The sequence below is a fragment of the Anarhichas minor genome, unplaced genomic scaffold (genome assembly GCF_050575085.1).
Source record: "Anarhichas minor isolate MPS153535 unplaced genomic scaffold, ASM5057508v1 ptg000033l, whole genome shotgun sequence".
In the NCBI taxonomy this organism is placed as follows: domain Eukaryota; kingdom Metazoa; phylum Chordata; class Actinopteri; order Perciformes; family Anarhichadidae; genus Anarhichas; species Anarhichas minor.
Window position 1 is genome coordinate 9,981,030 of NW_027466479.1, and position 16,629 is coordinate 9,997,658.

General features: G+C 40.2%; 1 protein-coding gene across 1 annotated transcript; it reads left to right on the forward strand.

Annotated features, from left to right (window-relative positions):
• The first annotated feature begins 359 nt into the window (after window positions 1–359).
• On the forward strand, window positions 360–15,827 carry tuft1b (tuftelin 1b). The gene is made up of 12 exons (XM_076106012.1): window positions 360–416; window positions 11,095–11,172; window positions 11,260–11,352; window positions 11,487–11,561; window positions 11,676–11,741; window positions 12,216–12,305; window positions 13,102–13,212; window positions 14,254–14,477; window positions 14,795–14,900; window positions 15,216–15,299; window positions 15,526–15,620; window positions 15,755–15,827. Exons 1-12 carry the CDS (start codon window positions 360–362, stop codon window positions 15,825–15,827), a joined length of 1,152 nt encoding a protein of 383 aa, XP_075962127.1.
• Window positions 15,828–16,629: the final 802 nt, after the last annotated feature.

Below are 16,629 nucleotides of genomic sequence, written 5' to 3' on the forward strand. Positions count from 1 at the left end.
TTATTAAAATATTTAAAGTAAAAAAGATCAAAATCTAAGCCAGTAAAGGAAAAAGTGCTGAAAGGCTTTCTGCTTCCTACATCCTGAATTATGATTCAGTGCATTCCATGTGAATGAGGCGCAGGCATGTTGAAGACCTGCAGCGTTCAACTTCACTACCTGTCCTGCACAGACAGGGAACGCAGCGGGACACGCGCCAGGTGTCTCTTCACTCTTTGCTGAAAAGTTCTGACAACAGTTTTTGCGAGGAGGACGACATGTAAAGTTTTAAACCCTGACTGATAGGAAAGAAAAGAAACTCTCCACAGCTATAATTTCTTCTTCACTGTTATGTGTGGGCTCGTCTTTCCACTGACAAGATGAGCGGCGGCGTGAGGCGGACTGAGGGAAATGGAGAAGAGGACAACAGAGCTAACGTGAGTGATGCATACAACTGTCTTACATGTTTAATTAAAGAGACAGTTGAATCACTGTCCGATTGAACTTAACTTAAATGTGTCTACGGTAGTCAAAAATACGTTTCTGGTTACTCAGTCCCACTTTATGTTCCCTGTATTTCTGCTGGACTAACGTGATTCACTTTAGTATACGCACAGCTGTGATGGACGGGCTAATGTGCGCTAACTGACTGTCCTAGTTTACAGAATGTAACATATGAAATAACATATGAAATAAATGTGTATGATCCCTGTGAGACATTTGAAAAGCAGAAATTCACTTTTCAACAAACACATGATGTTTAAATACATTGTCTCATTACATGTGAAAGCAAAATGTGCTTTTGATTTTATTTTTCTAAGAGTTTGAATCATATCCAACACACCTTTCTTGTTGTTGTTGTTGTTGTTGTTGTTGTTGTTGTTGTTGTTGTTGTTGTTGTTGTTGTTCTTCTTCTTCTTCTTCTTCTTCTTCTTCTTCTTCGTCATTACAAACTTAAGTGTGTTTAAGCTTTTCTCTGAAGGTGTGGCGTAGTTTAAATCAAATGACTGCAATTTAAAAGGCAAGTTAATTACTTGATATATACCTTTATACTCTGACAAAGATACAAGTAATGCCATGGCCGCTGGATTTTATTGTGTGTCCAAACACCTTTTGCATGTTATCTATCATTACAAAATAGCATGGGACTGCTTGACTACACTACTTGTTGCATAAGTTGAGCGTCACTTATCATTGACTTTTCCCACAGAGTGACTGTGTTTCTGTGTCACTGTGTACATGGTACTTTCACTGGAACTTTAACTCACATTTATTGCCTTTGAAGAGACCGTGTGGAGCCTGTATGTGTGTGCTCAGAAAGGAAAAGCCATTGTACCTTCACAGCATAGCCGACTGTAACTTGATATGAGAATGAATCGATATGTCGAAACAAGTGAAGTAAGAAGTCCCTACTTCAAATGTTGTTAGAAGTAAATTAAATAATGATACCCTCCAGACATGTTTTAATGGCTTGAAAATAATTGTATTTTTGTATGCCATCACAGAACATTATTAAGTTAATCCTTTTGTTAAGGCTCAGTTAAGAATACATTTACTTGATGATCCGGAGAATTTACAGAGGATTCCATGACAGGAGTTCCAAAGAACTCAATACGAAAGTACAAGACTTGTTCGCTGGGTGGTTTAATAGAAATGTCCTCTATTCATTGGCAGTCCAAGAATGTTTTTTTTTCTTTGACCAATCTCATGTCATTATGTATACGACTCTGTGACATGTGGTCCAGGAAGAGACAAACCTGCTTTTTCACAGTTTGTTGCACAGTGTTAACTTTTCATCATACACTTCCTTGTCGATACCAAAGTGTAATGGATATTTTCCAAGTGGCATGAATAAGAATTGTCAAATGAAAGGTGAAACATTACTTTTTATTGTGTGAAAGTAATTGATAGCACTAAGCCATTGAGTCAATAGGTATGTACCGTCACAATGGCACATGATTCAGAAGCAGGATGTTGGCATGAATGGACAGATCCTTTGTTTCTACAGAGATCTGGCCGGAAGAGGAGAAATACACAGTCATGCCTAAAATAAAAACGCATGTTCCAAATGCATTTTTGGCAGTTTCCAGCTTTGATGGGCTCTGACTGTGCTTCAACAAAACAAAAATGAAAAAAAATATGATTCGAGTAGGCTTTTCATTTCATTTCAGTGGCTGTAAGTGAAGTTAGTGATGAATGGCTCTATACAAATGAACTTGACTTCAGTTCACGGGTCCTTTTACACAGCAATGACACTCTGTCGGATGCGGCTAAGGAGCATTTTGTTCTTGTCTTGAGTCGCGCGATCTGTAAACATCAACTTTGACCTTGCTTGCCTTCAGTTCTTCAAACCACGATTTCCACTGGGAAACCTATTTCCTCCCACTTACACACATTTAGGAGTTAAATACTTTTTTTCCGGATCTTGACAAATTACATTGAAGTTAATGTGTGTTCTCTCATAGCGTGAGAACACGCTGGGAAGAGCTACAATGACAAGGTTATTGAAATAGCTCAGCTGGATCGTTGTGGGTTTTTGTCAACTGCAGGGTTGACTTACATGGCTGCATAAGAGAGATCCAGTCTGAGCCTTTTGTGTGTGACACTGACGTTGTTAAATGGCATGTTTGCAATGCTCGTATATCAACAAAAGGATAAACAACGAAATATAAATAGAGTGCTGACGCATATTTGTAGGCCTACCCTGGAAGTTAGTATCGCCCTGGTTTTCTTGGCAAAAAGCCAATGGGATTTTTCCATTGGATTTATTTATATATGCTTTGTTCAGCAAGATAATCTTCACAAATGAACACCTCCTTTATGATTATTTAAGAGTGGATGCAATCGGCAGAAGTAAAAAGCTCATGTTAGGCTATAAAGAAACTACACCGCAGACACGTCAGTACGAGTTTAACAAGGCTGGAACGGCGGACTAGTTGGCGTGATGTCATTTTTCAGTCTCATTTAGCCACTTGTCAGCAACCACGTTTTTTAAGCTTCCACATTTTCGAGAGGGGTATCTACTGACGTATTTTACACCCTAGAACACAACATTAAAATCTCTGAAGCTTATGTTAACCACAGAGCAGATTTCAGGCATCTAACCAAAAACCCACTGACTTCAAGACGAGGGAGCCAGGATTCAGGACTCATCCCTGCAGCACTCTATAATAACGTGATACCTAACAGGACGTTTAGTACATACTTGCACAAATTGAAAGTCTGCTCTTTGTGTAAAGAAGCATGCAAAATTCAAAAATGTGAGGTACACTGTATGTGAGACATAAGGTCATACATTTAAAATATAATACGCTAGTGAAGAAACTATAAGTCAACTTAATGAACAATAATTTCGGTAACCAATTTATCATTTGTAAATTTATCATTAAAACAGTCAAACATTCAATTGTTCTTTTTAAATGTGATTTTTTTTTTTTTTTACATCTTTATGACTTTAATACCTTTGTGTTTTGGACTGTTGGTCTGACAATACAAGCAATTTCAAGGCTTCACCTTGAGCTCTGTGAAATAATGATGGGCATTTTTCTTTATTGATCGAAAAATGGTTTGGTCGATAAAATGTCAGAATATGGTGAAAAATTCCCACCATGATTTCCCGAAATGTCACGTCTTCAAATGTCTTGTTTTGTCAGACCAATAGTCCAAAACACAAAGATATTCAATTTACTATTATGAAAGACTAAGGAACACATACATATGAACATTTGAGAAGCTGAAACCAGAAAATCTGGGTATTTTTTCTTTAAAAACATTTTTAATTTGGTAGAATGAATATCCAAATAGTAGATCGATTAGTTACTGATCGTTACGGCTCTAGACGAATCATCAACTTAAAAAACAACAACATATAGATTGATATTTTAATATTTTGAGAATGATTTAGTTGCAGCCCTGTAACACTTCAAATTGTAACGAAAAAAACATTCAATTTAAGATCGTTTCAATGCTGGAAGTTCAACATTTTAAGTTTCAGGTAGTCAGAGACACATGGACGTACACACGCGAGCATGGACATATTTGGACTGTGGCATTTGACTTTTGTTTGCACAGTTTTGTTGACACTGCACACACACAACGTGCCAGTCACTGTTGTATAAAGACTCTTCATTAATCTCTCTTATATAACTCGCACCACACATTCCTCACAGTGCTGCCACAGTACTGCTACCTACCACTGTCACCATGTACCAGATAAATGAAGCCGTCTTCAGCCCACCGTTTTATCTATTGATCACTTATTGTCCGGCTAAGTTATGTATCAGTGTATATTTGCATACATTTAGGCTACACTTAAGTATGATAGTTGAACCAATCACTCATTTTCTCATTGACTATTTGATAAAGATTAAAGCCTAGTTCCAGACCTCTGAATAAAAAAAAAAATAAAAAAGTAATTTCAGTCTGATTATCAAACTATAAAGATGGCTTTCAAACTGTCATGCAGTTTAGATTCACCGTCAACAAACCTCTTTGCTCCAGACGGTTTATTATCCAATCAGACAAATGTTCCCTTCGTTCTTTCCATTGTGTATTTGGCACTGCAGTCCTGCAGGGGAGGCTATAGCAACCATGTGCCTCCTTGGACTGGCACTGTAGCTCTCTGACTGGAGAACAATCTGGAGGGAAAAAAGGGTTGGGTAGCTGGCGGAGCCTCACCCAGCCATGTAAGGCAAGACGTCCGAGGCTTCCCACGCTCTTAGTCACAAAGACACAGACGGTCTGGATCACAGCTGCCTGAACATCATTGGGAAGAGTCCCCGACAGCTTCGTCTGCCCAGGTAGATATCAGAGGGATAAAGTAAAGGGTTTGTTTTTTAGGTTCGTACAGGGGGAAGTGCATGATGGTACCTGCGGGTGTAGTTTTGTCTGCTTCGTTACAGTGTTTGCTTTTATGATTCATGTCTTCATTGTGGAGTTGTCATGCTAAAAAATAAAGGGCTAGTTTCCCACACACAGATTAGATCAGCCCAAAGAGATACTTAGAAATATCATACACATAAGAGACATTAGTTTACCCTTTGTTTGATTCATGCAAGGCACTATGTCTCTTTTTGTATGTATTTTTAAGTCTCAAACATCCATCTGAATTAGTGCGTTCATCTCCATTTCATTCACCATCTGAATGCAAATGTTGCCATAGAGTTTGTCAAGACAAAATGCAACTTTAAAATGTTTCAGAGTCACTTCCTATTTGTTAGTTACTGTTCAAGAGTGACTCAGTTGTGTTGTATTTGTGACACATACCGTTGATATTAATCAGAAGGGAAGAGTTTATAAGTAACATGTGTGACGTGTGATGGTTCAGAGTGGCACTCGCTGATATCAGCAATTTACCATGTTTAAAGTGTTTTATGGTTTTTCTTATCATAACGTGTTGCTCTGTAATAAAAGTAGTTTGTTTTGACTGCACTCAGAGATGGATGGACTTCACGCTTTGCTGTGATCTCTGTTGGCACCTGGGAAAGGAATGTAGATACTGGTGTTGGTGCAAATAATGATCCACCGTTCTACTTTCTCAGCTTGTTAGAAAGGATTTAGTACATGCTATGTCTGGTTGAATTGTTGTGTGTTCTGCAGTTTCAGTCAGCCTGTAGTACAGCTGAGCACAGCAATGATCTCATCTCCGACAGCAGTCATGGAGGAGCTTGTGGCTCGATAGCTGGGATTGGATGGTCGTGTATTGATTGTGGGAGGCCACTGAGGATGCTCTTGTAGCCCAGACACTCCAAATCGGTAAACACGAGTCACGTTGGACGGATGTGTAACTGACTGTTTTCATATTAGCTGCAGCTCTAATGCAGTATGGATGAGCTGCGTGTTTTTTTTTGTTTTTTTTGTGCCTGAATACCTGAGTGTCAGAGATATGATCTCCTCTAATCTACTTCACTCTGCTCTACTCCTCTTCAAGTCTACTCTGCTCTAGTTTAAAACACATTGTGTGCTCTACTCTGTGCTATCCTGTTCTTTTATTGTGCATAATCTACTTAACTCTTTTTTTTACTATTAGTCGATCATTTAAGTCAATAATTATAACATTAATCGTCATATTTTGCTGAGTAGATTTATTGTTGAAGTCATTTCTAGCAAAATGTCAAACATGACTCAGTTTCAGCCTCTCAATTGTGAGGATTTGCAGTCTTTTCTTTATCTTATATGGTAGTCAACTAAACATCTCTGTGTTTGGGACTGTTGGTCGGGGGAAGAATAAGACATCTGATGACGTACTTTTGAGTTTTAGGAAATAATTATGGGCATTTTTCACAATTTCTGGCATTTTATTGACGAAACCATTCATCAGTTTATCAAGAAAACAATCTGCAAATGAACTGACAATGAAAATAATAGTTAGTTTCAGCCTTATTGCACTTTACTTTGAATTGCTTAAATATAAGTTAAAGAGGAGTAAAACATGTGTAGCTATTGCACTGCACGGTCCTCCTTATCTCACAGGACAGAAGCAGGACACTAGAGACAGAAAACAGAGTCTCCCTCAGGGCTCAGCTAAAGAGCTGACCTGAGAAATGATCCAGTGGCAGATAACTGACCGGATAGCTTACTTCAACACTTCATTTGCGCCTGTTGCATTGTTTTTCTCTCTTGTATCGATTCACTCCAGTAGAGGTCAAATCAGTTTGATTTCACTTGGTATGTGGACACTCATTTGGACTCACTTTTAGAGGCTTGCTGTTAAATAAGGCAAAGCTGTTTTGACCACCATACCTACTGTTTAAAGAGAAACGTTGATCGTGGAGGTTACTGGCAGCACAGAACATGAATGTTATGATAAAACTCACTCATCATAACTGTCTCGTCGTTTTGATCAAATTCATTACCTGAAGTACATTAAATACAGAAACAGTTTGGATTATTTGTGTCTGCGTGGAAATAATATTACTGTATCAAATAGCAGTGCAAGATGTTACTTTGTGATACATTCATTTGATGTTGCATAGTTTTCCCAGTAGAAATATTTCTGCTCAGTGTTATGCCAGACATGTTTTTGTCTTTTGATCTTTATCATTTGATTCATGAGAATCTGATAACGAAGATTTATAGTTCAGAGGGAGAATCAATTGACTGTAATGGAACAACAGCTGAACACCTCAGTTAACTTTACTGATACCATCTCTAAAGCAATTATCATTAGTTAGTGCATAAAACCTGAAGTTTGATTGTGTTATGAAATGAGTTAATATGTACGTCATGACACTTGTTTCCTATAACAGATATGGAAAACACAGGTATACAATGTAACCTCGTAGCTTTTGTTTTCTCTGTGTTTGTTAATGAATTTGAGGTTTTTCTTCCTAGAAATTACAAACAAATGGAAATTAAGCATTTCCTGAGCTACATGGACCAGCCTAGTGGATTAGTACAAAGTGTAAGATGTATTCAGCATAATAATAATACTAATAACTTTATTCATAAAGCATAACCTGTTTACTTACATATTCTTCGCGCACATTTGCTGACGTAAGTCTGTTTTTCGTGTCAATACATGAATATAGGAGCTGTGATGTCAGGACTTAACAGTTGCTAATTATGTTAATTGTTGGACAGGCCAGGACCACAAAAGTATGCACTGATTCATTGTTCTACCTTGGAACATGACGACATGCACATCCCATTTGACCGTAATGACACCTAATAAGCACCTTTTGTAGGAGCAGTTCATATGTATTGGTTTGGACTGTTGTCATGGTGCTGTGCAGTTTACCTCTGCAATATTCTTTTAGATTTTTTTGTGGTGACAATGTTTAATAAGCAGAGATTGCCTTGGCGCTCAGCGCTCGGTGTCTGCGCTCACCACAATATGATCTTATACAGGGTTGGCACTATTAAAGATTCATTTGCATTCTGGGAACCAAAATATACCCGTGATCTGCCTACAATGTACTTTTATGAAAAAGCAGATTATTATCTGTAAACTATTCTTCAAACGTGCTTTTACTTTGAAGCTCTGTGGATGAGTGGCAGGCACTTGCCAGAAACTTGTCAATGCAGTGTGCTCCAAAGAAACATCAAGCAAAACTAGCGTGCGGTGAGGAGCAGGACGCTATGTTCCTGTGTACAGTAACCAGCTCTCTGTGCCACGATCCTCTGTGGGAAGCCCTCAAGCTGTCGCTCCCTTTGATCACAGAATGAAATGTCGGCCTGCCTGTCACTATCTTGACTGTGATGGTTTTCAGGCGTCGCAACAACACACAAAGATCTGCCATTCGTGCAAAACCATTTGCGTGCAAAGCAGCAAACCGGTCGCTGACGTAAGTAGCCACATATGTGACATGCCGGGTCGCTCTTCTTTGGCCTTAAGCCATATGTTACTGTATGTGTGTCGACATGACTTATGGGAGGCATGTTCACATACACACTCTAAAACCATAAGAACACAGAAGAACAAAACAATAAAAAGCTCTCATATCTCATATTGAGATATATAACTTACACACACACACAGTAAAAGTAACTTTTGTGGTAGTTGAATCCTACAGGATGTTACAATGCATTCTACCTATATTGAACAGAGATGATAAAAACAACAGTGGTGCCATTCCGCCCATTTTTCACGAGCTTATCATGATCTGCAGGCAAGAGGCATCACATGATTGTTGATATTATCAAAAGTGTGCCAGACTGCAGTTATACAGCAGGGTGTTGCCATGTTGCCAAGTTACATAGAGCTGTAACATTCAACCAATTACTGGCACTCAATGTGTGTGCGCACGACTGCTGGACGGAGTTATTTGGAAGCCAGATACAGTGAAGGGCTTTTCCCAGGAAAGGAGTGATTGAAGTTTGCTGTCTGGTGGTACAAGCTATCAAGCATGAAACAAAATCTTAACTTTGCAAAATGTATTATTCCGGTTAGAATACTTTGAACGTTCTCATAGTCAGGTTCAGGTGTCACTACTGAAGGTATTATTGCAGCGCTGCCTTCACACTTAAAGATAGACGTATGTAGAGTACGTGTCAGTGCCTCTTTATCATCCCTGCACTTAAATCACAGGTGTCATTCTCACAGGGGGCAATTGTGTAAAGCGTCTTTATGATGGTGTGCACTGTGTGAGCTGAATCACTGTGCTGTATGACAGTACTGGGTGACATCGACCAAACAAGACAACATTAAAACATGGGATGTTACAGAGCAAGTACTTCTTGACGTCCTTTAGCTGGATTTCAGACAGGGAGACATCCTTTTTATGTGTGTGAAACTTGTAAAAATAGCCAGTCCTGGAAAAAACACATTTCTGTGAGTGAAGCTTCAGTTTCTACTAGTTTGACACCAGTGAGTGCAGCTGTATTCTACAGAATTAAAAAAAAAAAAAAACTTCAAATAAACTCTCCTATCTATCTAGTATTCCTTCCTATTCCCATCTTTTAGTCTTTTAGACTAAGAGTTAAGATGAAATCAACAAAGGAATTAAGGTAATCACAGTACAATCATCTACAGCACATTTTGTTTGTGTTTCTTCTTTGCTTTTGGGTTTTAGATTATGGGCCATTTGATCTGATTGCTATCTAAATTACTCTGTAGCTGACGCCCACACAAAGTTGAATTATGGCCACTGATGTTGATGATGATAGCACCCACTGCAGCACCACAAAGTAAACTAGCCTAAGAGTTTTTATAATTCTGTAATGACTGATAATATCCATTCATTCTTCTCCTCGTGCACTGTATGGTGGAGGCACACAACAGCCACAACAGGTCCCATATAAGCTACACATACATATGAGCACGTACATACACATGCACAGACATGCATGCATACATACAAACACATAACACCACATAGAGGCCAGGCTTAAGCATGAGTTGGTGATAAGATAACTATCAGCTATGTTACATAACTCTGCTGTACCTGAACTTTTATCTCCAGCTAAACTGGAATTGGTTTGTCAAAGAGCCAAATGGTTTGTTTTCTTTGCACATTCAGAGGAAAAGCTACACAATTTGTGTTGAGCCATACCTCCACTTACTTAAATGGGTGTTGCCGAGGAGGATTAAGTATTGTTAAAGCAAGTATTTGCTTTGTAAAAAAATGTCTGGTAAAAAAGGACCAGCTGAGTTTAAGGGCTTTAATTTGACTGTTAACTGATGTCAATTGTCATTTAGCTTCCCATCCTGCTGTGTAATTTATTCACTATCTACTGGATTATTTGTTTGTCACTGAAACATAAAATCTGAATAACGTGTTTTGTGCCACAGTTCAAGAACATTTTACGTGTTGAAAAGTTATGTACTCTATAATTGTGTGCATTAGTCCGTTTGCAGTGGATGATCTTAAATGCTCTCGATAAATAAAGTTCTACAACATGAAACAAATCCATAGCACTGGATTTTGATGTGATCTTTGTCTAAATAGCTATGATTAACATAGAACAACATGCACCTCCAGTGAAAGCCTACATTTACTATCAGGGGTGTCTCCATTTTATTAGGAATCATTTTGTTTCACTAATTAAGGCAACAGGAGAAGCCGGCGCCCCATTCAATACAGCTTATGATCAACAAATAAAGGAGCTATAAACTCCATTGAAAACAGAATAATCCCCCATCCTGTGGGGATGAACACAAACTAGTGAGTATGTCGTTGCTATTTTATATTAATACTTAGTTTTTTTAAAGTGAAGTTGTCAAAGCATGTATGAGACAATTCTCACATGATCTGTTTTCATGTCAAAGTTGAATGGAGAGTGACTCACCACTCACGCTGTTTTTAGTGTTGGTATTTCTGGCCCTTACTGGACCGGACTGGTTTCATTTTCTCCAGTGAGTAGACCGGACTGTTTGGTCATAACCACCAGACTTCCCCCCCCCCCCCCCCCCCCCCGGAGGATGCAATGGAAATGTCTCGTCTGTGTCGGTTGCTAGGCCTTGTAGTCAAACAGTGTGGCATCCACAGAGGAACTTCAGTATGGGGAAGTTTTATGACAAAAAGAACGCCTTTTCTTTCTTGCCTCCACCCTCTTTCTCCCTGATGGCATTCATTTTAAACCTCTCTCCTTTCTCTTCATTGGTTGTTTCTCTCAAAATCCCCACAGCTCCATTTAGTCATCTAGTTTCTGTTGTGCCCTCATCTTTCATTTCAGGTCCAATGCAGGCGGCTTAGACTCACTCTACAAGATCAGGATCAGTCAGGCTGCACCTCGGAGCGGCACAGCAACAAGGTACAAAATCAAAGAGGAAAACATTTTTGTTGTGCTGTTTACTGAATGAACGAAAGTACAACTTTTTTTTTTTTTTACTGAATGTAGGAGAGCAGCATTGCAGTAGTGCTGCCACAGAAACCAGAGGAGCAGGAAGAAACACGAATCACTCCCAGAGAAGAACAAATTGAAGTCATAAAGGTATGTGAGCTTGTTTTGGTGTTTGTTCCTATAATTGTATGCATGTGCGAGCCAGTCCACCTATCCATGCTTATTGAAAGTATTTGTGTGCTCACCCATTTTATCCAACACACTCCTGTCATTGTGGTTTCCAGGTTTATCTCGAACCCCGTCTAGAGGCAGCGGAGAGGGTCAAAATGATGACGGACGAGGTGTCGCAGATTCAGGAGGTCAGTGTGCGACTGGAGAACATCTGAGCGCGTGTGTCTCCGGGTTGAATAAGGGGAAGGGCATAGGAATCGTTTCGGCACAGAACAATTTTTGTTTTGTGTTTTTGTTTCTAGGTGAGGTACTGTCTGAAGACTCTGAGAGAGCAGATGGCCGCCAGGCAGAACGCTAACAACAACAAGGTACACACCGTCTGCATCAAACATAAAGACGTTTTGATGAATGTTGGGCTGAAATAGTTAGACGAATAATTGTTTGGTCAATGAACGAAAAGCAAAGGTGCAGTATACGTCTTGTCAAAGTGGTGGACGTGAATGAAGGAAGAGGATTAACACACTCAGAGTACTGCAATCTTATTGGTTGCCTTATATCTGTGTGGACTAAATCTCTGAAGTCTCTCCTGACAAAAGCGGCGGACATATTTTCTTCCTTTGTTTGTGTTTTGTAACAGCAACTCATCGACTGTGCAACTAATCGTAGACGCAACAAGAACACGATGCATGACAACATTAACTGTAGTGTTTCTCAATGTGTTGTGTTTACTTCAAGTTGCAGTGCTGTGATCTGTCTGGGCCACTCTAGTAGTTGTACATTGTGCGAGTAAAAGGAGAAATGAAGCCCTAACTCCACTAACCAACCGCTGCTCTCCTCTTCAGTATCCAGCCAATGGCTTCAGAGTCAACCTGTCCAGCAGCCAACCGGCTGTCAGCAACGTCAACACTGTTCCCACTGAGTCAGACGCTCAGGTGAGCCTAAAACAATACAGCCTTCTCTAACTGATGTTTGCTGTGCTTGCTTTTATAATCTAATTATTCATCAGTTTAATATGAATAAACCACGGGGAATAGCGGAAAACAATTTCAGCTGAAACTAGTTTGAATGCTTTCAAATGTGTATTTAAGTGACAGGCATAACATCCATTATGGAAATAATGTCTGGCCCTCCAGCTGTTTTGCACTCAGACAATCCAACTGCCTGCTGCTCCAAACACAACGGTGCCAGACTCTCTGAAGCTCATAACAAAACTTACCACACACACACAGCGAAGGGCTCACTTACATCGTGACTAATGGCGCGCACACACACACACACAATATTGTATTTCCCTTGCATTATTCTAGCCTCGGCACATCACAACATCTCCTGTAACACGACACCATAATCTACCAGGGCAGTAGAGCCAGAGCAGGGAGGTATTGTGGCTATCCATACCCAGTGACCTGTATGTGTGGTATGTAGGTAACCAAGGGTCAATTTACACTAAGTGCTGTCAGATTATACAGCAATGCAGAGTGAATTTTTTTGTCTGGGAAAAGTATGTAAGTTAAGTTATCTCTGCACAAGTTACCGTGCGTCCATCTTCTTGTCTAAATGCCTTTTGTTACCTCAGGGTTGGCCAAACAGCCTTTTAAACACGGAGCAAATGGCCTCTCAGCAGCCGCTCTTCTCTGTTTGTCAGCGCCAGCCTTGCCCTCAGGTTTAAGTGGTTTGCCAGATTAATCCTGATTGAGCGTGTCACTTTCTGTCTGCCTGCACTCTCAGGTCGGAGATAATCAGGAGGAGAGTGTGAGGCTCAGGGAGGCGACCAAGCGTCTGTACACACAGCTGAAGGAGATGGAGAAGAGGCATCGGGAGGAGAGCGAGAGACTGCAGGTCTGTCTCACGAGACAAGTAACATGACACGCCTTCCTGTCTGCGGCTATGACTCACTCCTCTGCTGCTGCCTTGTTCCTTTAATCGCCCTCATTATCTGTCTTATCTGTGGATTTCATCCCTCATCCTGTGATCCCCCACTGTTTGGGTCTTTGCTCTACAGCATATTCATCTGTCAGGTCATGTAGGGACACTTCCCACAGACTAACCACAGGCTGATCTGTCGAGCACTATCCTGATGGTCTAGTACTAAAATCCTCCTTTACAGTTAGTGGCAACAACACAATTATATTAATACAACAGGCAGAGACGTAGAACCATTTTTAGTTTCAACCCTAACGTGTCATTTTATTCAGCTGTATTGCAAGTCATCAGCAAATACGTTTAGGTTGTGATTCAGAAAAGATCAGAGTAAATATACAACAATGTAAGAAATGCCACTTCCAATTACACAAACCAGCTCTATACAAAATATTGTACTCCCAAAGTTAATTACTGGGATCAGGGAAACCCACTAAGTTGCTATCTGAAAACACGAGCAGTCAGATAATCAGAGGTTTTAAACTAACTAAACTGAATTAATAGACTTCCCTGGTTTAACTTCCATCACTGTTGTGCAAATAGGGATAATAAAGGCTAAGGAGGATCTTGTTTATCAAAACATTGCCTTGCAAAGAGCAAAAGAGAAATCAAGTATTTATTTGGAGCCTAAGAGTGTGCAGACCTCCTTTGTGCCCTGCTGTTAAGTATTTTTTGACTTACACCTGAGTATTTTTGCCTGGATGTGTGCACAGTTGGTCCTTCTTTAAATAGGGATTATGGCCTCACTCATTTTTGGTTTAACTTCCAAATAAAGTGGTTTAGATAATCTGGGTATTTGTAGGCTAGCCCCAAACAACTGCAATGTGACAGAGGTCTAATCAGCCAGAGCAATTGAAAACACTCATTGTTTGTGTGTGCAGAGCCTTTAATATGGTATCCACCACTACTTAATTACAGGAAAACCCCAAACAAGGTCTTACTCTGTGGCTCTCCTAATAGGCTGAGTCGCACGAGTATGGTGTTCGTCTGGCCGAGCAGTCTGAGCAGCTGCAGATGGCGGAGAAGCAGTCGGAGGAGAAGGGTCAGCAGGTGGAGGAGCTGCAGAGGCTGCTGGGAAGCATGGCGATCGAGAGCCGCAACCTCAAAGACAAGATGGCGGCAGGGGAGGCAGAGCTGCTGCAGCTCAAAGCAGACAAGGAGGAAGGGAAGGAGAGTGAGCAGAGGTGAGAAGAGAAACAAAGTGATGGGACAAAGTACAATCATTGGTACAAATAAGGGAAAACTCTGTATACTGTACACAATGATGTTATGTTTCACTCTTTGATGCCCTGAATTCATCCTCATTATACATCTTCTAACATGAGACAGTATACCTCCAAATATAATCTTAAAATAGATTACTTGCTTCCCAGGGTGTAAAATACAAATCATGGCAACTAACATGACCTCCACTTCAGTAGTTTTGTTAATATATGGCTTTACACTTCCTCCATTTGCTGTTAGTTTGACAGAGTTTTCTCACATATTTGTGTGTTTGCAGGTGTGAGGAGCTGGAGAAGGACGTGGCCATTCTGAAGGAAAAGATCCATCACCTTGACGACATGTTAAAGAGTCAGCAGAGGAAAGTCCGCCACATGATCGAACAGGTACTTATGCACACAAACAGGTTGACAAGCAGTGCAAGGTGCACACAGACACACACACACACACGCACACATAATGAGCTCTCCGGTGCCCACAACGGCACAGGAAGCCATTAACAAGGAAATTAGATTTTGAGGAGGCGGACACATAAAGCGTAATTGATGTGCAGGAGTGAAGTCAAGAAGAAACGTGTGGTGAAAACAAAAAACTCACTCGTCATGAATAAGTGATGCCGCGTCTGCTCCTGTTGGAAAATTGTTTCTCCTGAGCATATCTCATTGTTTGTTTGTGTTTTGTTTGTTCGCTCTATGATACAGCTGCAGAACTCCCGGACTGTCATCCAAGAGAGAGATCGATTCATCGTGGATCTGGAGGAGAGGGTGGCTTTCCTGCAGGCTGAGGTCAGGAGCCTCGTAGTTAGAATCTGAATTCATTTTCGTCTGACATTTTGATATAGTACATAATGTGTTTTTAGTTGTCCTTTCTTCGCTAAAGCTTCAACACTTTTCCAACCAAGTAAAAGCCAAAAAGTTGTCCTGCATGTGAAACATTCATAGTACTTCTCTGTGACGGCAATGGTGCTTCTTTGCACACAATGTAACGTCTTTAACCCCTTTCCGTCTGCAGAACAGAGAAATGCACGACCACTTGGAGTACTTCCTGGCAGGCCAGGAGCCTCCGCCCCCGACATCCACTGAGAAGAAGCCAGAGGTTGTTTACAGGTAAGCTGCTTGTTTTCTTATTTACATTAAGAACGCTGATTTCCTACTGAGACGGCGTCTTGTCTGCCAGTCATGCTAAACTCAAATGTCCACATAAACCTCAAAACATTCAATTATTTCCCCTGTTCTTGCAGTAAAACAATCACACCAACGACACACACCAAGAAGGCCCTCCCGTTCATCAAAGTCATCGAGATCAAGTCCTGAACGGAGTGTCAACCAAAGGAATGACCAGATGGAAAATAAAGTGTAAATATATATTTAACCACCCATCGGTATGTAAAATGTAGATCTGCAGTGATTTAACAAAAGCTGGCTTAACAGACCTCATGGTGACAAAGCACATTGGTCCTTTGGTTAGTACCTCCATAGTGCTCTGTATACATTTACTGCATCCCTTCGGTGTCAAACAGAATCTAAAAAAAGGAAAGAAGAATTCAAACTAGGTTCCAATGGTAGGAGGAATCCTTAAAAGATACAAGGAAGGAGCTGTGCAATGCAAAGAGTTTTACTGAACGTCTTACATGATATACAAAGACACAAATCTGTGCAGCATGTGCTTTGTCAGCAAATCGTAACGATGCAGTGGCAGTAGCCAGAGTTCAGTAAAGTTCTCTGTGTTTATTTGTATCCACCTCCACTTCTTTCCCATGTAGAAATAAGATGTGTGAACAGCTCAATGTAAAAGGTGGGTCGAGATTAAAAACAGCTCTGTTATTTATTTTTGAATGTCCCTGTTAGACACACATTTAGACAAATGTACAAATAATCCACTGTGTTGAGTGTTTCCAGCTCTTCTTCATCCTACAGCCTCTTGACCTATTGACCTACTGTTCAGGGTCAGATTCCTCAGTGCTTCGCACCACATTGCCAATGGCAGGCATGCAGTTGGCTATGTCATCGTTAAAATATGAGTCATGTTTAACTTAAATATATTCCTCTGTACAAATACAATCACAGTGATAATGTTATTTTATATATTAGAATTTAGACCTTTTTCTTTTTAGCT

Excerpts from the sequence above, each read along its gene's own strand:
- tuft1b (XM_076106012.1), top strand. The coding sequence starts at position 360 with ATGAGCGGCGGCGTGAGGCGGACTGAGGGAAATGGAGAAGAGGACAAC. Across the intron at positions 12,306-13,101 it reads CCACTGAGTCAGACGCTCAG|GTCGGAGATAATCAGGAGGA; the intron begins GTGAGCCTAAAA and ends CTGCACTCTCAG. Across the intron at positions 14,478-14,794 it reads GGGAAGGAGAGTGAGCAGAG|GTGTGAGGAGCTGGAGAAGG; the intron begins GTGAGAAGAGAA and ends GTGTGTTTGCAG.